Below are 19,134 nucleotides of genomic sequence, written 5' to 3'. Positions count from 1 at the left end.
CCCTATGGGAACGTAAACAAGACTGAAATCCGACACAAAACAACCAATGACCACAAGAATTCAGAACGAAAAACAAATCATAAAAAACATGTGGTTCATTTATTATGATGTGACAACTTTTATATATCAAAACCTCTAAAAATAATCAGTAAATCTACAAGCATAACTGTTGATACTAGCTGTAATGTATATATTGTCATCTTCAACTGGTCTACAAGGCAGCACTGCTGCATATATGGGGCTGAAAATAACAGAGGAGCATTGGCTATTGAGCTGTGGCTGTGGGCAAAAAACAAACCAACAAAAAAAACATTTAAAAAAACACAGAGTTCCACTGGTGTTTTCATCGAACCTGACAAGGAGGGTTTCAGAGACGTTTCTCTCTGAACTGTTCTGCACTCTCCTTGTCAGGATCAGTCCTAAACTACTGAGCAGTATAAATATCTCTGTGAAGATTAAGAGGATCAAAAGGAGGTTCAGGTGATCTGGATGGTCTCTTTTCTGACCCCAGGTGTATACAGATAGGGGAAACAGAAGGAGGGGTGCGGCTCCAGGCACAGACGGGAGAGGCTAATCTGGATAGTCCTCCCCCTCCCCTCTTCCACCCTCTGTCTCTTCCCCTCACCTTGCAGCTCTCCTCATACGGGTGTGTTGCGCTTCAGTTCACTGGGAGAAGGGGGAATGCGGTCTCCGAGCTTTGTAAAGCTGGTAGAATGGCTTGGCTTTGTGGAGTGGTCCTCCGGACCCGGAGCTCGTTGTCGCGGAGGCAGGGTGGAGCACCGGGCCTTGCCCCTGGAGCGTGGCTGCTGAGGCGGAGGGCCTTTCAGCACAAATAGTTCAGTTGGTGCTTTGGCCTGTTGGGCCAGTGTGGGCTGTGATGATGATGATGATGATGCTGATGGTGATGGTGATAATGCTGGGCTGTGTGCGGGGGAGAATGGGTTGGATGAAGAGCCCAGGGGAACCGGGGTTGTGAGCGTGGCCGGCTGCTGGATCTTTGTGAGGCTGGTGGAGTGGCTGGGCCGTGGCAGGCTGTAACAAGCCTCAGCACCTCTGTGGCGGGAAGGCAGGGTGGAGCAGCGGGTCTTTGCCCTTGAGCCTTGCTCCTTGGGGGGAGGGGCAATTAGTGAGAAGATTCTAGTCGAGTCTGATGCTGTAATTTCTGCCCTGGAGCCCTTCAGACTCTGGGATGAGCCTCTTTTTGATGATGGAAGTGAGACAGGCTTCTTGTCTGTCTGGTTTTCTTGCTCGGAGCCTGAGCGAGGAAGCTCTTTGTCTCTGGATGCGCTCGATGAGGGTTCTTCATCTGAAGGACGAGAAACACAAGCAAGACTTACTTCATAGACAACATGATTGAGATCAAATCTAAGAGAGCATTAAAATTAGGTTGTGATACATTAAGTTTTCTCCTCTCACCTAACAGGCCCAACTCACTCATGAAGGAATCCAGATCTACAGTAAAATTTTCGTTCTCAACTGCCTTTGCGTCTTCCTCATGTTCTTCTTCTTTTTTCTGTTCTCCTTCATCTTTTTCCTCTTCTCCCTCTTGCTCATCACCTCCCTTTCCATCCTCTTCCTTTTCTTCTCCATCTGTTTCCATTTCTGTCCGTGCAGCTTCTCCACCCTCATCTTCTCCTTCACCTTCTCGCTCTTCTTGTCCATTTTCTTCAACTTCTTCGAAAGACTTCCCAATCTCTGGATCGCTGTCACTGCTCCTTCTGGACTCGCCTATATTGATCTCAACCCCGTCTTCGTCCTCCTCGACTTGTTGCTCGTCTTTGTCTTCTGGCGGTCCCTCCACCACAATCTCTATGCTGGTGGGGTAAAGTGAGTGTCTTGGGGTGTGAGATTTGGCACATGATTCCTGGTCTTGATTCAGCAGAAACTCCATCAACATCATGTTCTCTTTCTGTAGTTGTTCCCGCAGGGAGCGTGGTACATCTGGGATCATCCAGGCAACCAGCATGCTGAGGAACATGGCCAGGTTCTGGACAAAAAAGACAGGGTAAAGTTTGATCGGTGCATCTTTAATAACATGCACATTAGGGTTTAACACATATACCAAGGCATTTATAGATTTGACAAGGAGAAGCTTTCTGATCAGGCATCCTTTTTAGACATGAACAGAACTACTGCTGTAAAAAATTATTTTGATACCTGAAAGAATATGACGAAGGCCAGTTTTGCAGCCAGGATAGACCAGTACTGTTTGGAGAAGGTATAGGCGTCGGCATCCCAAGGTGGGTCTCTGTAGTCCTTATACCTGAAAGACAGTGACCTTTTAAGTATTAGCAAGGAGGAAAATATAGAAATGAACTCTGGATGAACGCAGACGGAAAAAAAATCTGGTTGTTCTTAAAGAGATTTGCCCCAGTAAATCCCTACAAGGTTATTCAATGTCAAATCGGCCAGGGGGTTCCCACCTCAATATATCTATTTTTAAAAAGCTTTCAGATATTTTTAGAAACTGAGCATCAACATTTTAAGTTTTACCTAAAATAGAGAGCAAGATTAGGGAATTTATAAGGAGACAGATCTGTACTATTTTGGGGGGATTTGAACAGCCAGACAAAAATGGTAAAAACACATTGTGACTGACCTTGATTTAAAAAAAACATAATTAATTGTTCAAAATTTAACTAATCGTAACTCTCGTACTTTTTAACAAACTTTTGTAGGTATCTGTGTCGTCTGAAGGTCAAAGGTGGCTTAATCTGGCAGAAACTGTAAAAATGGCCCAAAAATAAAAATGAAAAATGTTGCATATGTTCAAAATCAAAATGTTCTAATTAAAACACAATCTAATGCATAAATAACTTTTTGTTTTTAAATTAAGCTGTTTTTTGTTTTTTTTTCACATTCTAAAAATAAATTCATGGTGGTTAATTAACTTGCTTATTATAGGTTGCATTCCATATATATACATTCTAAGAGTAACCTTTCACCTTCCCTTCCACAGCATATAGCGCAGTTTCTGAAAACTCCAGGGATTTAGGCAAAGTAATGGTTAAGCTGTTGGGCTAAAGGATTTAAAGGAAGATCCAAGTCGGTCAAGGTTAAGCGAGTCACTCTAACCTGCACATGGAGACGCCAGTGATCAGGGTGCTGGTGGGCGCCGAGCCAGGTAGAAAATTGCTGACGTTGAAGTAAGACAGTGAATGCTCGGTGTAGCCGCTCATGGTGCCGTTTACACTGTACATGTACTGGTAAACCATTCGTGGGACAAATTCTGACGTGAAGGAAATCACAAAGGCCTAGAAGAAGAAATAAGGAGTGAAACTGAAAAGATATATTATGGTGTAATTACTGCTGGTACATCAACAGTTTATCAGCTATAATTATCTGTATAACCTGAAGCTTCATTTATAAACAATAATCTAACATAATATCATATACTGGCTATAAATAATAATATTATTAATACATCATGGTTAATACATTATTGTTGATACATTTTGTGAATTCTCTCCAGATCTGTTGTGATATTTATTTGGAGTCACAAAATACATTTATGCTGAATTACTGATGTCATTTAGAAATTGTTTCAAACTGGTAAAATCCCCCTGAGTTAGTAATTCATTTTTGGCCAAACAGAATTTCCTTTTTTTTGTAATATTCCTGAGGGCATGGATTATTACATGTGTATCAATAAGGTGTTTATTAGTGTTGCTGCGTTGGGATCATACATTTTTTTTGTTCTTCTCTAATTTATCTCCATAAAAATGTAACTGCAAGTTTTTGTGACTATAATGAGCTATTGCCAACTATTAATTAAACAACACTGCAACATAATTACGAAGGCATTTGAGACACTTAGAGGATCCCTATGAAATACTGAGCAGAAATGTCTACGTGTGTCCACATTTTGTGATTTAATCCTCATGCTGGCCACACAGAGCTGTAGAAATGCACCATGAAAGGAAGGGAAGAAGAAGATTGCTTGAGAGCAAACACAAAAGCAAACTCATTTGCACAAATTGATTTGCAAATGTTTTACGAGGAAAGAAATTACTTTTACATACTTGTTTGAGCTAAACAGTAGACACCATGAATTACAATACAAAACGTCCCAAAAACCCGATAGATGAAATGTATCTACATTTTTGCAAGGTGTCACAGGAATATGGCAACAGATGTCATAAACTGCAGGTAAATTTGTTGGTTGATTCTTCGCAAGAGGTCAAAGGTTACACAGACACAGACTTACATTGGTAATGACAGAGAACTTGCTGATTCCACAGAGAATGTTGTACCAAATCCCTGGAGATGGCAGCATGGAAAGAGAAAAAAAGGGAAAGGGAAAGTGTGTGCATGTGTGCAGATGTGGATGGTGTGTGCATGTGTGTAAAGGGAAGAAAAAGGAGGGTCAGAGGGAAATTAAGAAAAAGAAAGTGATTAGATGTTCCTGGATAGTTTTTTGCATTCACACAGAGGAGGACAGTGTGGACATGCTCTCATGTGAGGTCCTTACCTATGTCTTTACACCTCACAGCGTCGGGCCGCCGGATCTCCGTGACAAATTTGGAAGCGTCGAGGCGAATCTCAATGACATTGTTGAGCAGAGCAAATGCTGGCGCCAGCGGGAAGGAGGCCACGAATAGAGTCACGAACCCAAACTGGATTACTGTAAATATTATTAGACACATAGTTTAAAAGGGCAATATGTGATTGATTCAGTGAATTAAGGAGTAATCAAGAGAGTGGAAGACACTCACCCATTTCCATGTATTCTGGACTGAGACCTTCAAAAGGTTCAAGGATGAAATCTTTGTCAAATTGTTGCTTTTGTCTCTTCTCTTCTGTTTCATTCTCCTCATCTTCTGCTGCTCTTTTCTGTCCTTTTTGTTCCCGTATTGTTCTGTACATCTTTTTCAGTTTGCTGCAAAAGAAGGATTGATATACATCACAGAGGACAGACTCAGAACACATGATATAGAATAAAAAATGATTGATTAAGCAGTTTTGGGAAGTAACACAAATGTATACATACGGTATGAGAATCTCACACACATTGTTTTGAATGAGCTGCTTTCCGAGCATGATCATGCTGAGCTGAATGCACAGCTCAATGAGACAGCCTGGAGGAGCACACTGTAGAATGCAAAAAAAGAAACATTTACTTACAATACAGTTGCACATTTACCATCCATACAAATGCACAAAAACTGTTATCAGTAATGTGTAAAGCTAAACCTACCTCCTCCATGCGATAGTTTCCAAATAAGTAAACATAATCGCCAGGTCGCCCAGCAAACCTGCATGAAGAGAGGGCCAGTCACGTGAAAATAATGAAGACAGACAATAAGTGACTGAGTAAAGAAAGAAAAAAGCAACACACCTGCCCTTGAAGAAGGCCACATAGAAAATAGGTGCAAAGGCGTTCATGGATTTGAGAAAGAAAGATTTAAAGATGAGCCTCTCTTGAAATTCTTCCTTTGTCTTGGGAAGTTCTGTTGGGAAGAAAACAAATATATAAGCAAATCATCATCACATATGAAAAAAAGCACCCTCTAATAATGGTATGTTTTACTCACAATAAGTGACTGCCATGCCAATTTCTATACTGGGAACATGGATGACCTTTCATGTTGAAATACTGTGCACTTCAAAGTGTATTTGTCATGTGTTTCTAAATCTAAAGCCCAACAGCAAGACGTTATCTTTAGAAAAGGATCTTATTCAAAGAAGGAACACAAGAACAGTCTTTTTACAAAACAGAAAGGACAAGTATATTCTGGAATTTAGTAAATTTAAGGGCCCTTTAATGCATCCTTCAAATTTTTCAGTGTTAACAAGATAAACACTAAAATAAGGTATTTCATATCTTCGGCCATCAGTGTCCACTTGTCTTTGTTTGCCAACCAAAAATCCTTTATTGATCTGTGACCAACTCACGTTGACATTTTTTTCTCCTACCAGGAATTTTTCCTTTGTTGTACAAGAAAACTTAACATTGTAAATGGCGGCAAGCTTTTACTATTTACTGTTTTACTTTGCGACAACATTAAAGGGAATACCAAGCTCAGTCAGCCACACAGCGACCGCTCCGTAGACCTCCTCCAGCACCAGAACGACCAGCATGTTGAGGACGATTCCTGTGGTGGTGACCGTCATCCTCACACTGTCCTTGGCTTCCGGATCGGGGTTTACGGACCACACGCTTAACATGCAGATACGGTACATTGCAACCCCACACACTGCTGAGAGGGTCACGAACATCTGAGCGGACGGAAAGCACATACAGACAACATTAAAGAGTTAAACGACAAATTCCGGCACGGACAGACAACAAATATTTACAATTATAGTGCATTTGAAATATTTGACACATGTAGATAACTATAGCATCTTGTTGTTGCTATCACTATTTTATAACTGTATTATTTTCTCTTTTAGATTTGCTTAATATGATTTAATAAAGCCAATTGACTGAATCATAATGATTAGAGTCACTATTACTGAACCTGTAGGTTGATGAGAAATAAATTAATGGAATGGGAAAATAATGAAGAAAATAACGTAGATAAAAGATGATGAAGGCAGAAATAAAAACCCGTTGGTTTCCATTAAATGTCTGATATGATCATGAAAAATAACAATAACTCCTATAACTGTTGGTCTGACCAATTTCCCCATTTATCAGAATATTAACATCAACAAACACACAACTGGCACATAAGAAAATGAAGAACATGAGTATGAACGCAAGTACCAGTAGTAGTAAAGTGGACATGTTGATGAGATAACCTGACAGGTGATCCTCAATGTCCAATGACTCTGGTTCTTGCTGTAAAAAACAAACAAACATGCATATCACTTGAGTACACAATAACTACACACACATGCACACTTATCAGTAAATGCTTTAGTGCATTATGGTATGTGATGTGCAGTAATGCAGAGCACATGCTCTGCACATACACATTATGTTTTCTGTCTGGCAGGTGCATGTTTTCCATCTGAAAGGACAGAAATCCCCTCCCCTTCTTCCTCTCCCTCCTCCCTTTTCTCTGTCCACCAGTAATCTGGGCTAATCTCAGGCAGGTAAGCTGCTTTGGACGCAACCATCCGCTGTAGGTGAAGGGGGGGTCATAATGAACAAACATTAGGTCGTACACGCATATATTAATCTGCAAAAAAACTTCATTATGCATGAGTAACAGAGATAAACTGCAATATTTGCTTTTGGAGCAAAAAAGAAAAACTTGTACCTCCATTTAATGGACATAAATAGCAGAATGGGATTAGATTATCTGCTAGCAGTCACAATGAAGCAAGCTTAAATCACCTCAGTGTAAAAGCCCTGCCCTTTCCCCCCTGCAGCTCTGTCCAAATAATGTCCTGTCACTCAGAGCTGTGCAGCGATACCTGGGAGGCCAGCATCTGGTCCATTTCTCCATCCACACCATTGCCACCTTGGGCCATCTAAAACAGAGTAAAACCAGAGAGAGATAAAAGTAAAAATTGTGCAATTAGTGTTGCAAACTAGAAACATGAATTTGCAGCAAATACACATGCAAATAGATGTATTTATATACCTTCTTTTTTGACATTGCTTTAACCTTAGCTTTCTTCTCCTGTAGAGCTTCTTCATATTCAGGCCTCATCTCCTCCTGCAGTGCAAACACACATGCATGCACAGTAAAACACAAACTAAAACACAAAGTAAGGCATCTGTCATCACATTTTGTTTTTAGTCAATAAACACCATTTCCAAAGATATGTATATGTCAACACAAAATAACTAATGTGGCAACTGAATATTAAAACTACAATGCAATTTAAAGCAAAAACATGCATTTTTAATGTAATTTTCAATATTTTTCCCTCAGAATTTGCATTGTCAAATTTTCTGCAGTTTAGAAATATTGCATTTAATAATCAGAATATGATTCACTTTGCATTTACTCTCATTTCCATACGTGTACATTCAACAGCTACAGAAACTTGCCTACCTTGACTCGCTCCTTCAGGCAGCACAGACAGAAATAAGTGAACAAGACAGAGACACAGACAGAAAGTAAGAGAGAAGAAAGACTTAGTTGTACTAGGCTTTGTCTGTTTATGTTGTGACCCCTCTGTATCATCTTAACCGGGCAGCACGCTTTAAGACCAGACCAATCCCATTAGAGCCCTGTACAGAGTCTTGTTAACGCATGTTTATATACATAGCCATGTGTATTTGTGTATGTGTGTCAGCGGGAGGTCACTGCTCTGATACAAAGATAATCTTTAAGGTAAACCACAGCCTGTCATCATGGTTGACCTGAGTCATGAGGTAAACACTCAGACCCTGACTGATTTGGGTTGTAAACAACAAGTGAAAAACACGGGCAAAAATATTCATTCTATTTCAAAAGAAACGTAAAAACCGAAAATGCTCTGATTGTGTTCACTGAAACATATAGCATGGGTGTGTTCATTGCACAACGTGCACCTACACAGTATGTCGAATCTATTTTAATACCTCCTCATCTTCCAAGCTCGTCAGGTCCCAGGAGTATTTCAGACACATCTGTCGACGTTTCCAGTGTTCAAGGAACCAAGCAGCTACAAGAAGACACACACAAAAATCTGTTAGCGAAACACTGGCTTTGTTCAACTGTACAACAAAGTTTTGACAAAAAAATAAAATAAAGCAATCCATGTTCAACCAACTGTCCTGTATAAAAACTGGACAGAAAGAATTCTTATGCCACATTCCCTGTTAAATAGTCCAACATTCTTTAAACAGAAAATTGTGGATAGTGATGGTTATGTAGCTTTTCTCGTATTTTCAGTTATCCTGGATTACATCAACACTGTCGTGTCCAGTTATGCATCCTCTAATGCATCTGACTCCTCCACCCAGTTCGTCTTTACTGAGCAACACTGGCATGACTATGCAGCACTAGCTTATAATTTCATCGTCTCTTTCTGACAGATGAGTGATAATTTCTCCATTATCACAGTAATTAAAGATTAATACAATCTTAGTCTCGCAGACCATTGTAGACCACTGAATGGTCTAACTGCATGTCATTATCAGTCTGCTATAGGAGGAAAAACACTCTAGTTTGTTTGTATTTCTTGAAACCATTCACAGTTGTCTTGGATGGAGCTAAGCAAAGGATGCTACAGCAGTGGCTAATTCACAGTTATCACACTATTGCACTTTCCTCTGCAACATTTCCAGTGTGCAGGTTGCTAGAAATGCATGGTCAATGGCAAATTTCTACCTGTGGTCTACACTCAGTAAGTCAGATGAATAAACCCCTACTGACAGAAATGAACATTGATTTTGTGCATCACTGTGGCCAATACAATGATTTCAGTCATGGCCATGGCTTTAAACAAAGTGAGTTTGCCGTGAAATGAAAAAAATGAACGTTTCTGTCCTTCTATCAGCGTCTAGGAGCTGCTCTATTGAAATACAATTGCACTAACACTCTCAAGGAAGTGTATTCAAGTGTATAGTTACCCCACAGAGACATGAAAATAGCAAAGAAGACAGTGGCTCCATTGTCGAACAGGTACGAAGCTCGGGCCAGTGAGCACACTGTACTCAGATGCCAGTAGTCACACACACCATCACAGAGCGGACACATGGTAATGTTCAGGTTGTCATCACATGTCTCCTGACTGAAATACAACACATTCATAGTAATATTAACGCCTGTGTGGTGATAACATAATGTACGTTTGAAGAGCGTGCATGAGTTTGAGGAATTTCTATCCACCCACCTTGGCACATTGGTATCCACAGTAAATATGCCGTACAGGAAGACAATGATGCCCAGTACAGAGGGAGGGATGAGGAGCTGAGTGTAAACACCCAGCCAGGCAAAATACAACCCAATCTGCTCTCCAAAGTACTTCCTATAAACACAGAGACAATGTATGAACTAGCTGCCTGGTTTTGCAGGATTTACATTTTTGTCAGAGAGACCAAGTCATTTTAGACACTTTCATCTTGAACTTTGCACATAAGAAATTACTGAGCAAATATGAACAACTTCCTTGAAATTCACTCGGCACACTCATCAACCTGAGAGAATAATTACTTTGGACTGTAATAACCCCCTGGAGGCTTCTCAAACATCATTTAGGCAAACTTTAAATATCTGGCCATGCTGGAACCTTAGAATCATCAGTATGCTGCCTCTCCTTAACAGTTTGGTAGCAGCGGCTGTAATGAACAATGAAGTCATGAGCTAAAGCTAGAGTTACACATTTATTTTGGTTTGAGCTAACGGCTCAGTACCTGATCAGGTCCACAGGCTGGTATTTATGCATGACTCCATAGTTGGCCCACTCTTCATGGAGGAGCTTAAAGACACACAAGCACATAGAGAAAAAGCTCAGAGAGAGACTTTCACAAAAATGGCTGTCAGGGTGGTTAAATTAAGTTTGCAGTGCTAAAGGCAGTCATTAAATGTGTGATGTTTTTTCACTCATGATTAGGATTTTAAACACTTCTGAATACACAAAGATTTTGAAGTAGCTCAAGCACCTTGTTCTTATATAAATTTGTCCAGTTTCATTGTAAAACACCAAACATGTTACATGCATTTGTGATGGCAGATATGCCTTTAAAAAAATGTATGGTATCATCTTCTTTGACTCCACTAAGCATGTGATGTAGGCAGTTTAAAAACATCTTGTCAACATATATTTCTGAAAACTCAACTTACCTGTCTGTCATTTCGCTGGTCTCTCCTTCCTCTCCTTGTGAATGAACCCTGAATAAAAGAAAAAGTGACAAGATCTTTATATGTGAGACACCGACTTACAGTGTAGAACATTCAATGCAAAGCCTTAATCATCTATACTGCAAATATACTGATTAATCTGTACTTGACGGCAAAATAAAGTGATTCATGTACAGTAGCTGAAACACAGAAATTGTGTACTTGAGCAAAAATACTTCCATAGTGTCCATTGAAGCTGCTAATTTTGTTTTACTCACATCATGCAGAGGATAGGCAGAGATGTAGACGCCCCGAGCCAGCAATGAGTTGATGCCTTTTGACACAAAGACACATCAGTTTTGTGACTGCTGGCATATGAATAAAAATTACATTTCACTGACATCATGCACTTTAATAGTAAAAAAAACAAAGCAAACATTTAAAAAAAAAAAAAAAAAGCTAGAACTCACCAGTGGTCTGGCAAGAGTGTCTGCAAGTAGTACGTGAAATTATCTCAGCAACCTGAAAGCAAACACAACACCATAAGAAATACAGAATACAAAACATTACAGTCAATAATAGATGATAAGGTATTGGTTTCTGGACTCACTATTCTGCTTCGTGTCGCATTGTCAAATACGGTTTCTGTTGAATTGATGTCATACCTGCAGGAAACAGGCAAACAAGAGGCAGTCACAAAATTAGCCTTAAAAACGAACCCGTTCAATAAAGTTAACGAGGTGTTGACAAAGGTGACTCCTAAAGTGCGTTTTTTTGATTTCACTGCATGTTTGCGCGACTGTCCGTTTACTCACAGATGGAGTTTGTCTCTGATAAAAGGGTGTTTGAGGGTTTTGAAATGGAGGTTCGTCTGTGAGTCTTTGTGAACGTCAAAGTCGGGGACGTCTGGTTGAAACGGTGTGTTGACTTTGGTCACAAGGGAATCCCACGCCCCTGCTGTGCCTGTCCGTTTCCTCAATTCACATTTCTACTCAAAGAAAACAGGTAACAAAAAATTATTTAAGAGCTGCTCGGTCACATTTCACAGGTTTCTGACATTCAGCACCTTAGTACAAATTAATCTGCTGCAAATGTTCAAAACAGGCTAAATATAAGTAGAATATCCAAAATATGTAAATGACTCTGTGGAACTGCTGACCTTTTTCACGGCAACTTTGATCTTCTGCAGCTCTGCCTCTCGGCTGAGAATTGGCCATGGGATGTGCAGCCGAATAAAACTTAGGCAATTTGACCTCTGGACAAAAAACACACATTAACACACAAGGTCGTCCACTACACACATGCTAAAAAAAAACCACGTTAAGCTACAGCAGCATCGCGTGCCAATACAGACTGTGCATTCGTCTCCATCAGACTCACTGTCTTTGCATTAAATACCTCCTGTCTCTTGTCCTGAGGCCAGATGAGCTTCCTCTAAACCTGTAAGTATGCTACTTTGTGTTATAATGAGGCTCTTTTGGAAGAAATCCTATTATGTCAAACCCAGAACCGATCAATCCCGGAAAGTGTAGAAAGGTGCACATAATAACAGCTGCAATAGCTACTTGAAAGTCACCATAATGTAGCCAATGATCAGTTTTAATAAGATGAAAAACTATTACCCAGCTTCTAGACCACTGATTCCTAGTCTACTCATGCAATCACTGTAGTGAATTCAGTACTACGCAGGTAAAACTGCACAGATTGCATGTCTCCAGCAATTTTGCAGTGATAGCATTAATCCTTTGCAACCACTTCAGATTTACTCTACCTTGAAGCTTATCTGGTGCTGAACGAGGTCAAATGAGAAATACTTAAAGCATATTAATGTTTATGTCGATAAATAAAAATTTTATAGCGAACACGACTGATTACTGAATAATGCCTTTAGATATATTTATATGAAGATTTACTTCATAGCAAATGTTGGTGTATATTTTCCTAAAAATAAAACTTTGCCATCACCTAGCCTGATCAAGTTTACTATACTCTGATACAGTGCACTGTAAGTACTGTGCACATCATTCTAGCAATTATGTCCAGATGAAAACCACTTGTCCCCCCTCAAACACTTTTGTGTGCCAGTCCACACACTTCCCAGGAGTGGATCACTCTCTAATAAGGCCCTGTAATCTGGCCTTTGGCTTCATTCTTACGGTGAGCAGTGTTAATCCTCAACCAAAACAGCAGCCGATTTACCGCACAGGCACCTCACAAACAAATACACATGGACACAAACATGCATGTGCACATGCACACAATCATGTAATTAGATTTATAATTACTGGTATAGTTTTCCTAAAATATCCTACAGTTAACAGAAGTTCTCCCTTTAATTAGGGTACAGGCATGTCATCAAGGTTCAGGAGACGGGATAAGTCTTATACTTAACCTGTTTGGAAGCTGCCCAATCACAGGATTTCACATCACAAAGGGACAAATCTGGGTCTTGAATGTTTACAGGAGTGTGCAGCAGGAAAAAAAAGCAAGCAGATTCATACCTCTTTGTCACGCTCGAGCTGTAGACCGGCCTCCAGCAGTCCTGATTCAAACTCCTCCCTCATTAAAGCTTTTTCCTCCTCACTCAGTTTTGACTCCTCCATATCTCCTGCAGGTGCACCTGCCTCCCCTGACTCTGCTTCTGAGTCCCATCGACCTGTTATCGGCATCGGTATCGGTACGGGTAAGCTTCCATTGGATGTAACGGAGAGACGTGGCTTAGATGCCCGCCTTTTTTTGTATTTGTAGCAAAGTACGTAGTCCACTTTTCTCTTTCCATCAGCAAAAAACAGCCCGGGGCCTAGCTCGATGCCAGACTCCTAACAAACAAACACACAGATGAGTTAAACCACAGGATACACTGTAGTGTGACAGCACAAACCATAAGTGAGGGAGAGCTAAAATATTGCTTCAGGAAGTTAAAGTCACAGGACGTGACTGTTTGCAATAATATGCGACCATACCGGAGGTGGAGGTTCGTCGTTGTCAGGGGGGTTGACAGGCCCTCCATTGGCTCCATCGAGTCCAAGCTCAGACAATGAGTGGGCCAATGAAACTAGCTTCGCTGAGTGAAAGGACGATGACTCACTCATTGCTGTGGTGAAGGGCATATGTTCTTTTCCGTTTCATCCCTCTTTTGGAACGTGAAAGGGGGAAAAAAAGCCGGTTCAGTATTGACAAGTTGACAAGATTTGGCATCTCTGGTTGTATCATTTCAAAGTATGAGTTAATAGTAGACCTATTCATTCCAGTAGAATCATAATACCTTGTCTTAATGGTCTTATTCAGTCATTTTCTATTATTCCCCTTTTGAACAAATCTGAATTATGATTTGTCAAATCATAATTAGGTCATGCTACGTCATTATATGTGGAGATATTAACTGTCGGAGCTAAGTTTACATAATTATGACTCATAAGATTTTTACTTTTATCTTATTTTGTGCGATTCTACAATCAATTGTAAAATGTAACTATGAGGGAAAAACAAGTATTGAAACAAAACATTGTTTTTTTTTGGTGGATTTATTTTCAGAGGCAGAAATAAATTTGTTCAGCTCTGTAGAATGATTTTAGGTTGAGTTTACTGTCTGATATTACGTGTGAGAAAACAAACAGTAGTAGCTGTTTTAGACTGACAGATCAAATATAAGCCAAAGTTAAGCTGTCTTGTCTCTTTTCTACTCAATTGAAGCTGTGGGCTCAGATTAAGCTCACACTGCAATCTGAGCGGCACAGTTTACAATCTGTTGAGGGGAATTTGGTCACTGGGCTCATTCTTTGGAGCTAAAGAGTGAAGTGGTGACAGAACATTGAGTAGACTCACATCACTAGAAGCACCCTTCCAGACTTAAATTCACAGAAAAATTTTATGAAGCAAGTCTAAGTGATAAACATCATAAAATGTGCAGTCCAGCCTCTCAAGTCTTCATCAAGCTCAGGAACTGCACAAGTCTGTGCTTTTGTTATATGCTTTTGTCCCTACAGTCCGTCACAATCAGACCTGGATATGTTTGTCAGTGCGTACAAGACAATATCATTTATTTTGGGAGAACACAGTGATATTTTTTTGACTGAACAGTTTTTTGAAACTTGTGTCAGTTCACTCATGCCATGAAAATTGTTCCTCTTACAAATATTTTTAAACAAAAAAAGAGACAATTATTTCAAATGTTGCGTCAGAAATTCCACTGACATTACTGTTATTGCTGTATAATTCTCATTTTACAGCTGAGCGTAATAAGACCCTCTGATCTATGAGTGAATTCTTCTTAAGTAGTAAATTTGTATATTGCCATTTTTTTTCTTTCATTGCACGATTGAGCTTTCTTTTGAGCAGATTGAGCAGATTAAATCAATAAAAACATACATTAATGCATGTGTTGTCAGTCTAAGCAATTAGCGTTGAGGTGGTAAGATAACATTTGGTATTCCACAATAGTTGGTTCCAGAATATATCTGCACTACATGCTCAGTGCATGTTCAATCCACCTGACACACTAGACAAAACCACGAGAGATGCAAGTGCACTAACACAAGACGCACAGCAACATCCAGAGTGCTTCAACAGTCAATCCCTTGGTAATATGCACACTATCCGCGTTAATCCCTGCTAACCAAGTGTTGGCAAACACAGAGCCAAGATGGAAATGGAGAATATATTCCTAGAGATCAGCAGGTCAAACAGATTTCACCTAAACTCTTAATTCACAAGGACACAGCGGTGTTTAAATCGGGTTCCCAGCATGTTGACATGTGACTCTCTTGAAAGAAAGTGACGTCTTCTTGCAATGCATGTGGGTGAGCAGTACAACCAGGGTCCAACTATAACACAACTATAGTTTAAAACAGAAATGCTGCCGAGTTCTGTCTTTAGAGGAACACAAAAAGGTCTCAGTTTGTTTGTCTCATTTGTAGGTAGCCACATGTTACATGTGTAGTGCATTAGTCACTTAGTTCATTACTCATGATTCCTTCTCTTTAATGGATGATATTCGTGCTGCTTCCTATAATGCTTATATTACTCATACAAATCAATATGCATGCACATTTTGCAGACACTTAAACAGAGCATCTATGAGAATGTCAGTGATTGAACAACCATGCTGGAGATCATTACTATTCAGAATTTGAGTTCAGCCAAATACAGCAGCATGCAGATACACATTTTGAAGATCAGTTTCAAATAATCCAGAAAATAACACAACAAATATATGATACAAAATCTATTGTCCTCATTTGAGATTTATACTTTATATCGATACTTATCGATATCTGGTGTATTTAACTGGATTTTGTCTATATTGTCTTGCACTTTCTTATTCTGTTTTTTCTGCAATGTTTTTCTGCACCAGCCGAGGAAAATGAATAAAGATAACTATAAAAATCACATAAAAACTGCAACTCGCGTTTCCATTGTTCTCTGTTATTTTTTTTAGAGGCAAGAATTTCCATGAGAAAGGACAAAAATTATGTCAGTGACGGATTTTGCAAGGTCATAGAACATCTGTTGGGGGGCTGAAGTTTGCATGGCAGGACTCTGGTGCTTTAGTTTCAATAAACTGCTTCTTTGCACTCTCTAACGTTAACAGGGCAGAGGGCTGCAGGGGAGCTGCTCTAATACCATGTGTCTCCTAGAATACAGCAGATTATACATCGCTAATTTTAACAGCTGCTTGTTCCTCTTTAATACCATAACAAGGAACATTAACAACAACCCAAACAAATGCTCACGATGTAAACTGTTAAGAATCAAATATACCTGCTCCAAACTTTCACCTTTGGCAACACGCGTTTGGTGGAGTTCATTTCTATGAAGCTAATTCAAGACCAAAAACACTGACGTCACTGACCACATCAAATTAATTCGTTTCCATTTTGACTAATTAATCCCCGGGCAGTTGTCACGAGCCGCTGATTCGATAGATACGTGTTTAATTAAATTCTTCGCGTGCGCAACAGTTGTGCGCACGCAGATGGCCGGATGGAAAAAACAGCCTAAGCAGCCTCTCACAAACTACACTGCAGCCGCCGGAGAATGTAAATAAAACAAGCAAATGTTTAGGTCAAGCTTTGCTAATGTGACACTGTACACACGAAAAGATATATATCAAAAAAGGGGAAAAAACACAGTGCCGAAGTGCGAAAACACGCAGCCAAAGGCGACACCGGGGAGTACGCGCAAGACAGTAAAAGTGGCACAGGTCAAGTGTGGAGTTTTTATCACGCCTCATGTGAAAGAAAAGTGAGACTTGGACTCACCGGTAGTCGCGGTGGATCAGTTTCTTCGCTATGGAGATGGATGATAAGATATGCGAGGTGCACCGCCTGAGGGGCTGAGATGGTGGACAATCCGTGCGCGCTCCCGGAACCCCTGGCTTATTGCGCGCGGACAGGGCGGCTAATTCCCTGACCGTTCCATGCGGGTGAGAAGGAAGGTGTGAAGCATATTACCGATGAACGAGGCGCATGTGTGTGTGAGCCAAGAAGGGAAGAAAGAGCTTAAAGGTGACCGGGATTGAAGCTGAACCTTGGCTACCATCTGCAGGCATGCCTCTTTGATGACAAACACACAAAACGTCAGTGTGCAAATGATACGGTCTCAAATGGGGGGACAAATGTCAATTCCCATGTATTAATTGTTGTAATTAGGGTCCGAGCACCGAATGGTGCGAAGACCCTATTGGAATGCAAGGAATTATTTATTATTATTATTATTATTATTATTATTATTATTATTATTATTATTATTCTTTGTGCGACGGGAAATCGCCATTTTTGGCGGCCTTATCATACCCCAAAACGTGTGAAACTTGGTATGCTCATCAGGACTGGCGAAAAATTTGATATTTTAGGGAAGTTGCGCATGTGTGGGGCAAAATGGCTCCATAGCGCCCCCTGGAAAATTGAAAATTTGGTCATTAGGCCAACTTGCACGATGTTTCATGTACAGCTACAAAATTTTGTATGCATATTCAGCACATCAGGAAACCCAAAAAAGTCAATCATGACCACGCCCTAACCCCAACAGGAAGTCGGCCATCTTGAATTAGCTGTAAATTTTTCAACATTAATAACTCATCGAGGATAAGTCCGAGAGACGTCAAATTTGGCCAATATATGCAAACACGCGACCTGATGAAAAGTTATCAAAATGTTCATCTCATTTCAAAGGGCGTGGCCATGGTGACTCCCAAAAAAATGGATCCTTCGCCATGAAACAGGAAGTGGTGTCTAACTCAGCTGCACATGCTCCAATCTGTCTGAAATTTCACGTGTGATCAATGTCCAGCCCTGACAATATCCATGGGGTTATATACATTCACAGTCATAGCGCCACCTTGTGGTAGCAGGAAACTGACATTTTTCACACTTTGATGTACTATTCTTAGCACGTTGATCAGATTCACCTCAAATTTTGTGACATAAGCCAGAACACATTGATGATGATTCCCAGACAAAATGGTGGCTAGTCATGAAAGGGCGTGTCTGTGGCGGCGCGGCGAATTTCGATTTCTCGCCATGAAAATTGAATTATTAATATCTCAGCTGGAAATGGTCCAATCTGGACCAAACTTGATATGGTGGACACCAGTCCGGGTCTGAACACAACCACACTCATAAATTTAGAAATACTCATAGCGCCACCTATTGGCAACAGGAAGTAATTGTCATTACATTTGCACCTACCATTGCCGGAAACTTTGTCATATCATCTTGAAAATTGGTCAACTGACTGGTTATGCCTAGACGATGCCACAGTGTGAAGATTTTGACGATTCATAAAACACTGTTGCCGTGGCAACGCATCGTTGCCGTAATAAACAAAGTACTTTTTGATAGGTTAAAAATGCTCAAATGCTCGCCAAAATTACCACACATATCTGGACCGGCAACCCATTTGATATTTTAGGGAAACTGCACATGTGTGTGGCAAAATGGCTCCATAGCGCCACCTGGAAATTTTCAAACAGTTACTACGGCCAGTACGTTTTAGCTAGAATCATGAAACTTGGTAGGCATATGTAACTCGTCAAGACACACAAAAATGTAATTTACACCCATGCCCAAAACCCAACAGGAAGTCGGCCATTTTGAATTATATGTCATATGTTTTGAAAATTTTGGGTCATTTTTAGACATTTTCAAAAGCTATAAACTCAAACAGGGTAACACCGAGAGAGCGGAAATTCGGCCAGGATGTACTCCAGGCATGGGTGATCAAAAGTTATCAAAATGCTCACCTTAAGTCTGAGGGCGTGGCCATGGCGGCCTCCTGAACTTTGATGATTTGCCATGAAACATCAACTGCTGTGTAACTGCCCTAAACATGCTCCAATCTGCCTCAAACTTTACATGTGTGATCAGAGTCCTGCCCTGATGACATTCACATGCTGAAATACAGCCACAGCCATAGCGCCACCTGTTGGATGGACAGGAAATGCTCTATAACTAGCCTGGACATG

General features: G+C 40.3%; 1 protein-coding gene across 2 annotated transcripts; it reads right to left on the bottom strand.

Moving 5' to 3' along the window:
• Positions 1 to 77: 77 nt before the first annotated feature.
• Positions 78 to 17,169, bottom strand: LOC111571939 (anoctamin-1). 2 transcript variants are annotated; one of them, XM_035950560.2, is made up of 28 exons: positions 16,931 to 17,169; positions 13,634 to 13,803; positions 13,172 to 13,489; positions 11,830 to 11,925; positions 11,486 to 11,658; positions 11,281 to 11,335; positions 11,141 to 11,192; positions 10,949 to 11,004; positions 10,674 to 10,721; positions 10,244 to 10,308; positions 9,724 to 9,858; positions 9,461 to 9,621; positions 8,468 to 8,550; positions 7,956 to 7,967; positions 7,539 to 7,613; positions 7,369 to 7,425; positions 6,713 to 6,787; positions 6,018 to 6,219; positions 5,339 to 5,450; positions 5,198 to 5,255; positions 4,991 to 5,091; positions 4,716 to 4,879; positions 4,472 to 4,624; positions 4,208 to 4,260; positions 3,076 to 3,254; positions 2,158 to 2,263; positions 1,435 to 1,987; positions 78 to 1,306 (listed from the first exon to the last, which is right to left on the bottom strand). In XM_035950560.2, exons 2-28 carry the CDS (start codon positions 13,778 to 13,780, stop codon positions 639 to 641), a joined length of 3,957 nt encoding a protein of 1,318 aa, XP_035806453.2. In that variant the 5' UTR covers positions 13,781 to 13,803; positions 16,931 to 17,169; the 3' UTR covers positions 78 to 638. The 2 variants fall into 2 exon arrangements, with proteins under 2 accessions (XP_035806453.2, XP_023131148.3); XM_023275380.3 differs by having other exon boundaries at positions 1,417 to 1,987; positions 16,931 to 17,163.
• Between the last annotated feature and the right edge of the window lie 1,965 nt (positions 17,170 to 19,134).

The sequence above is a fragment of the Amphiprion ocellaris genome, chromosome 3 (assembly GCF_022539595.1).
Source record: "Amphiprion ocellaris isolate individual 3 ecotype Okinawa chromosome 3, ASM2253959v1, whole genome shotgun sequence".
Taxonomy (NCBI): domain Eukaryota; kingdom Metazoa; phylum Chordata; class Actinopteri; family Pomacentridae; genus Amphiprion; species Amphiprion ocellaris.
The sequence above is the reverse complement of the archived record's forward strand: the minus strand, read 5'-3'. Positions and strand labels throughout refer to the sequence as shown.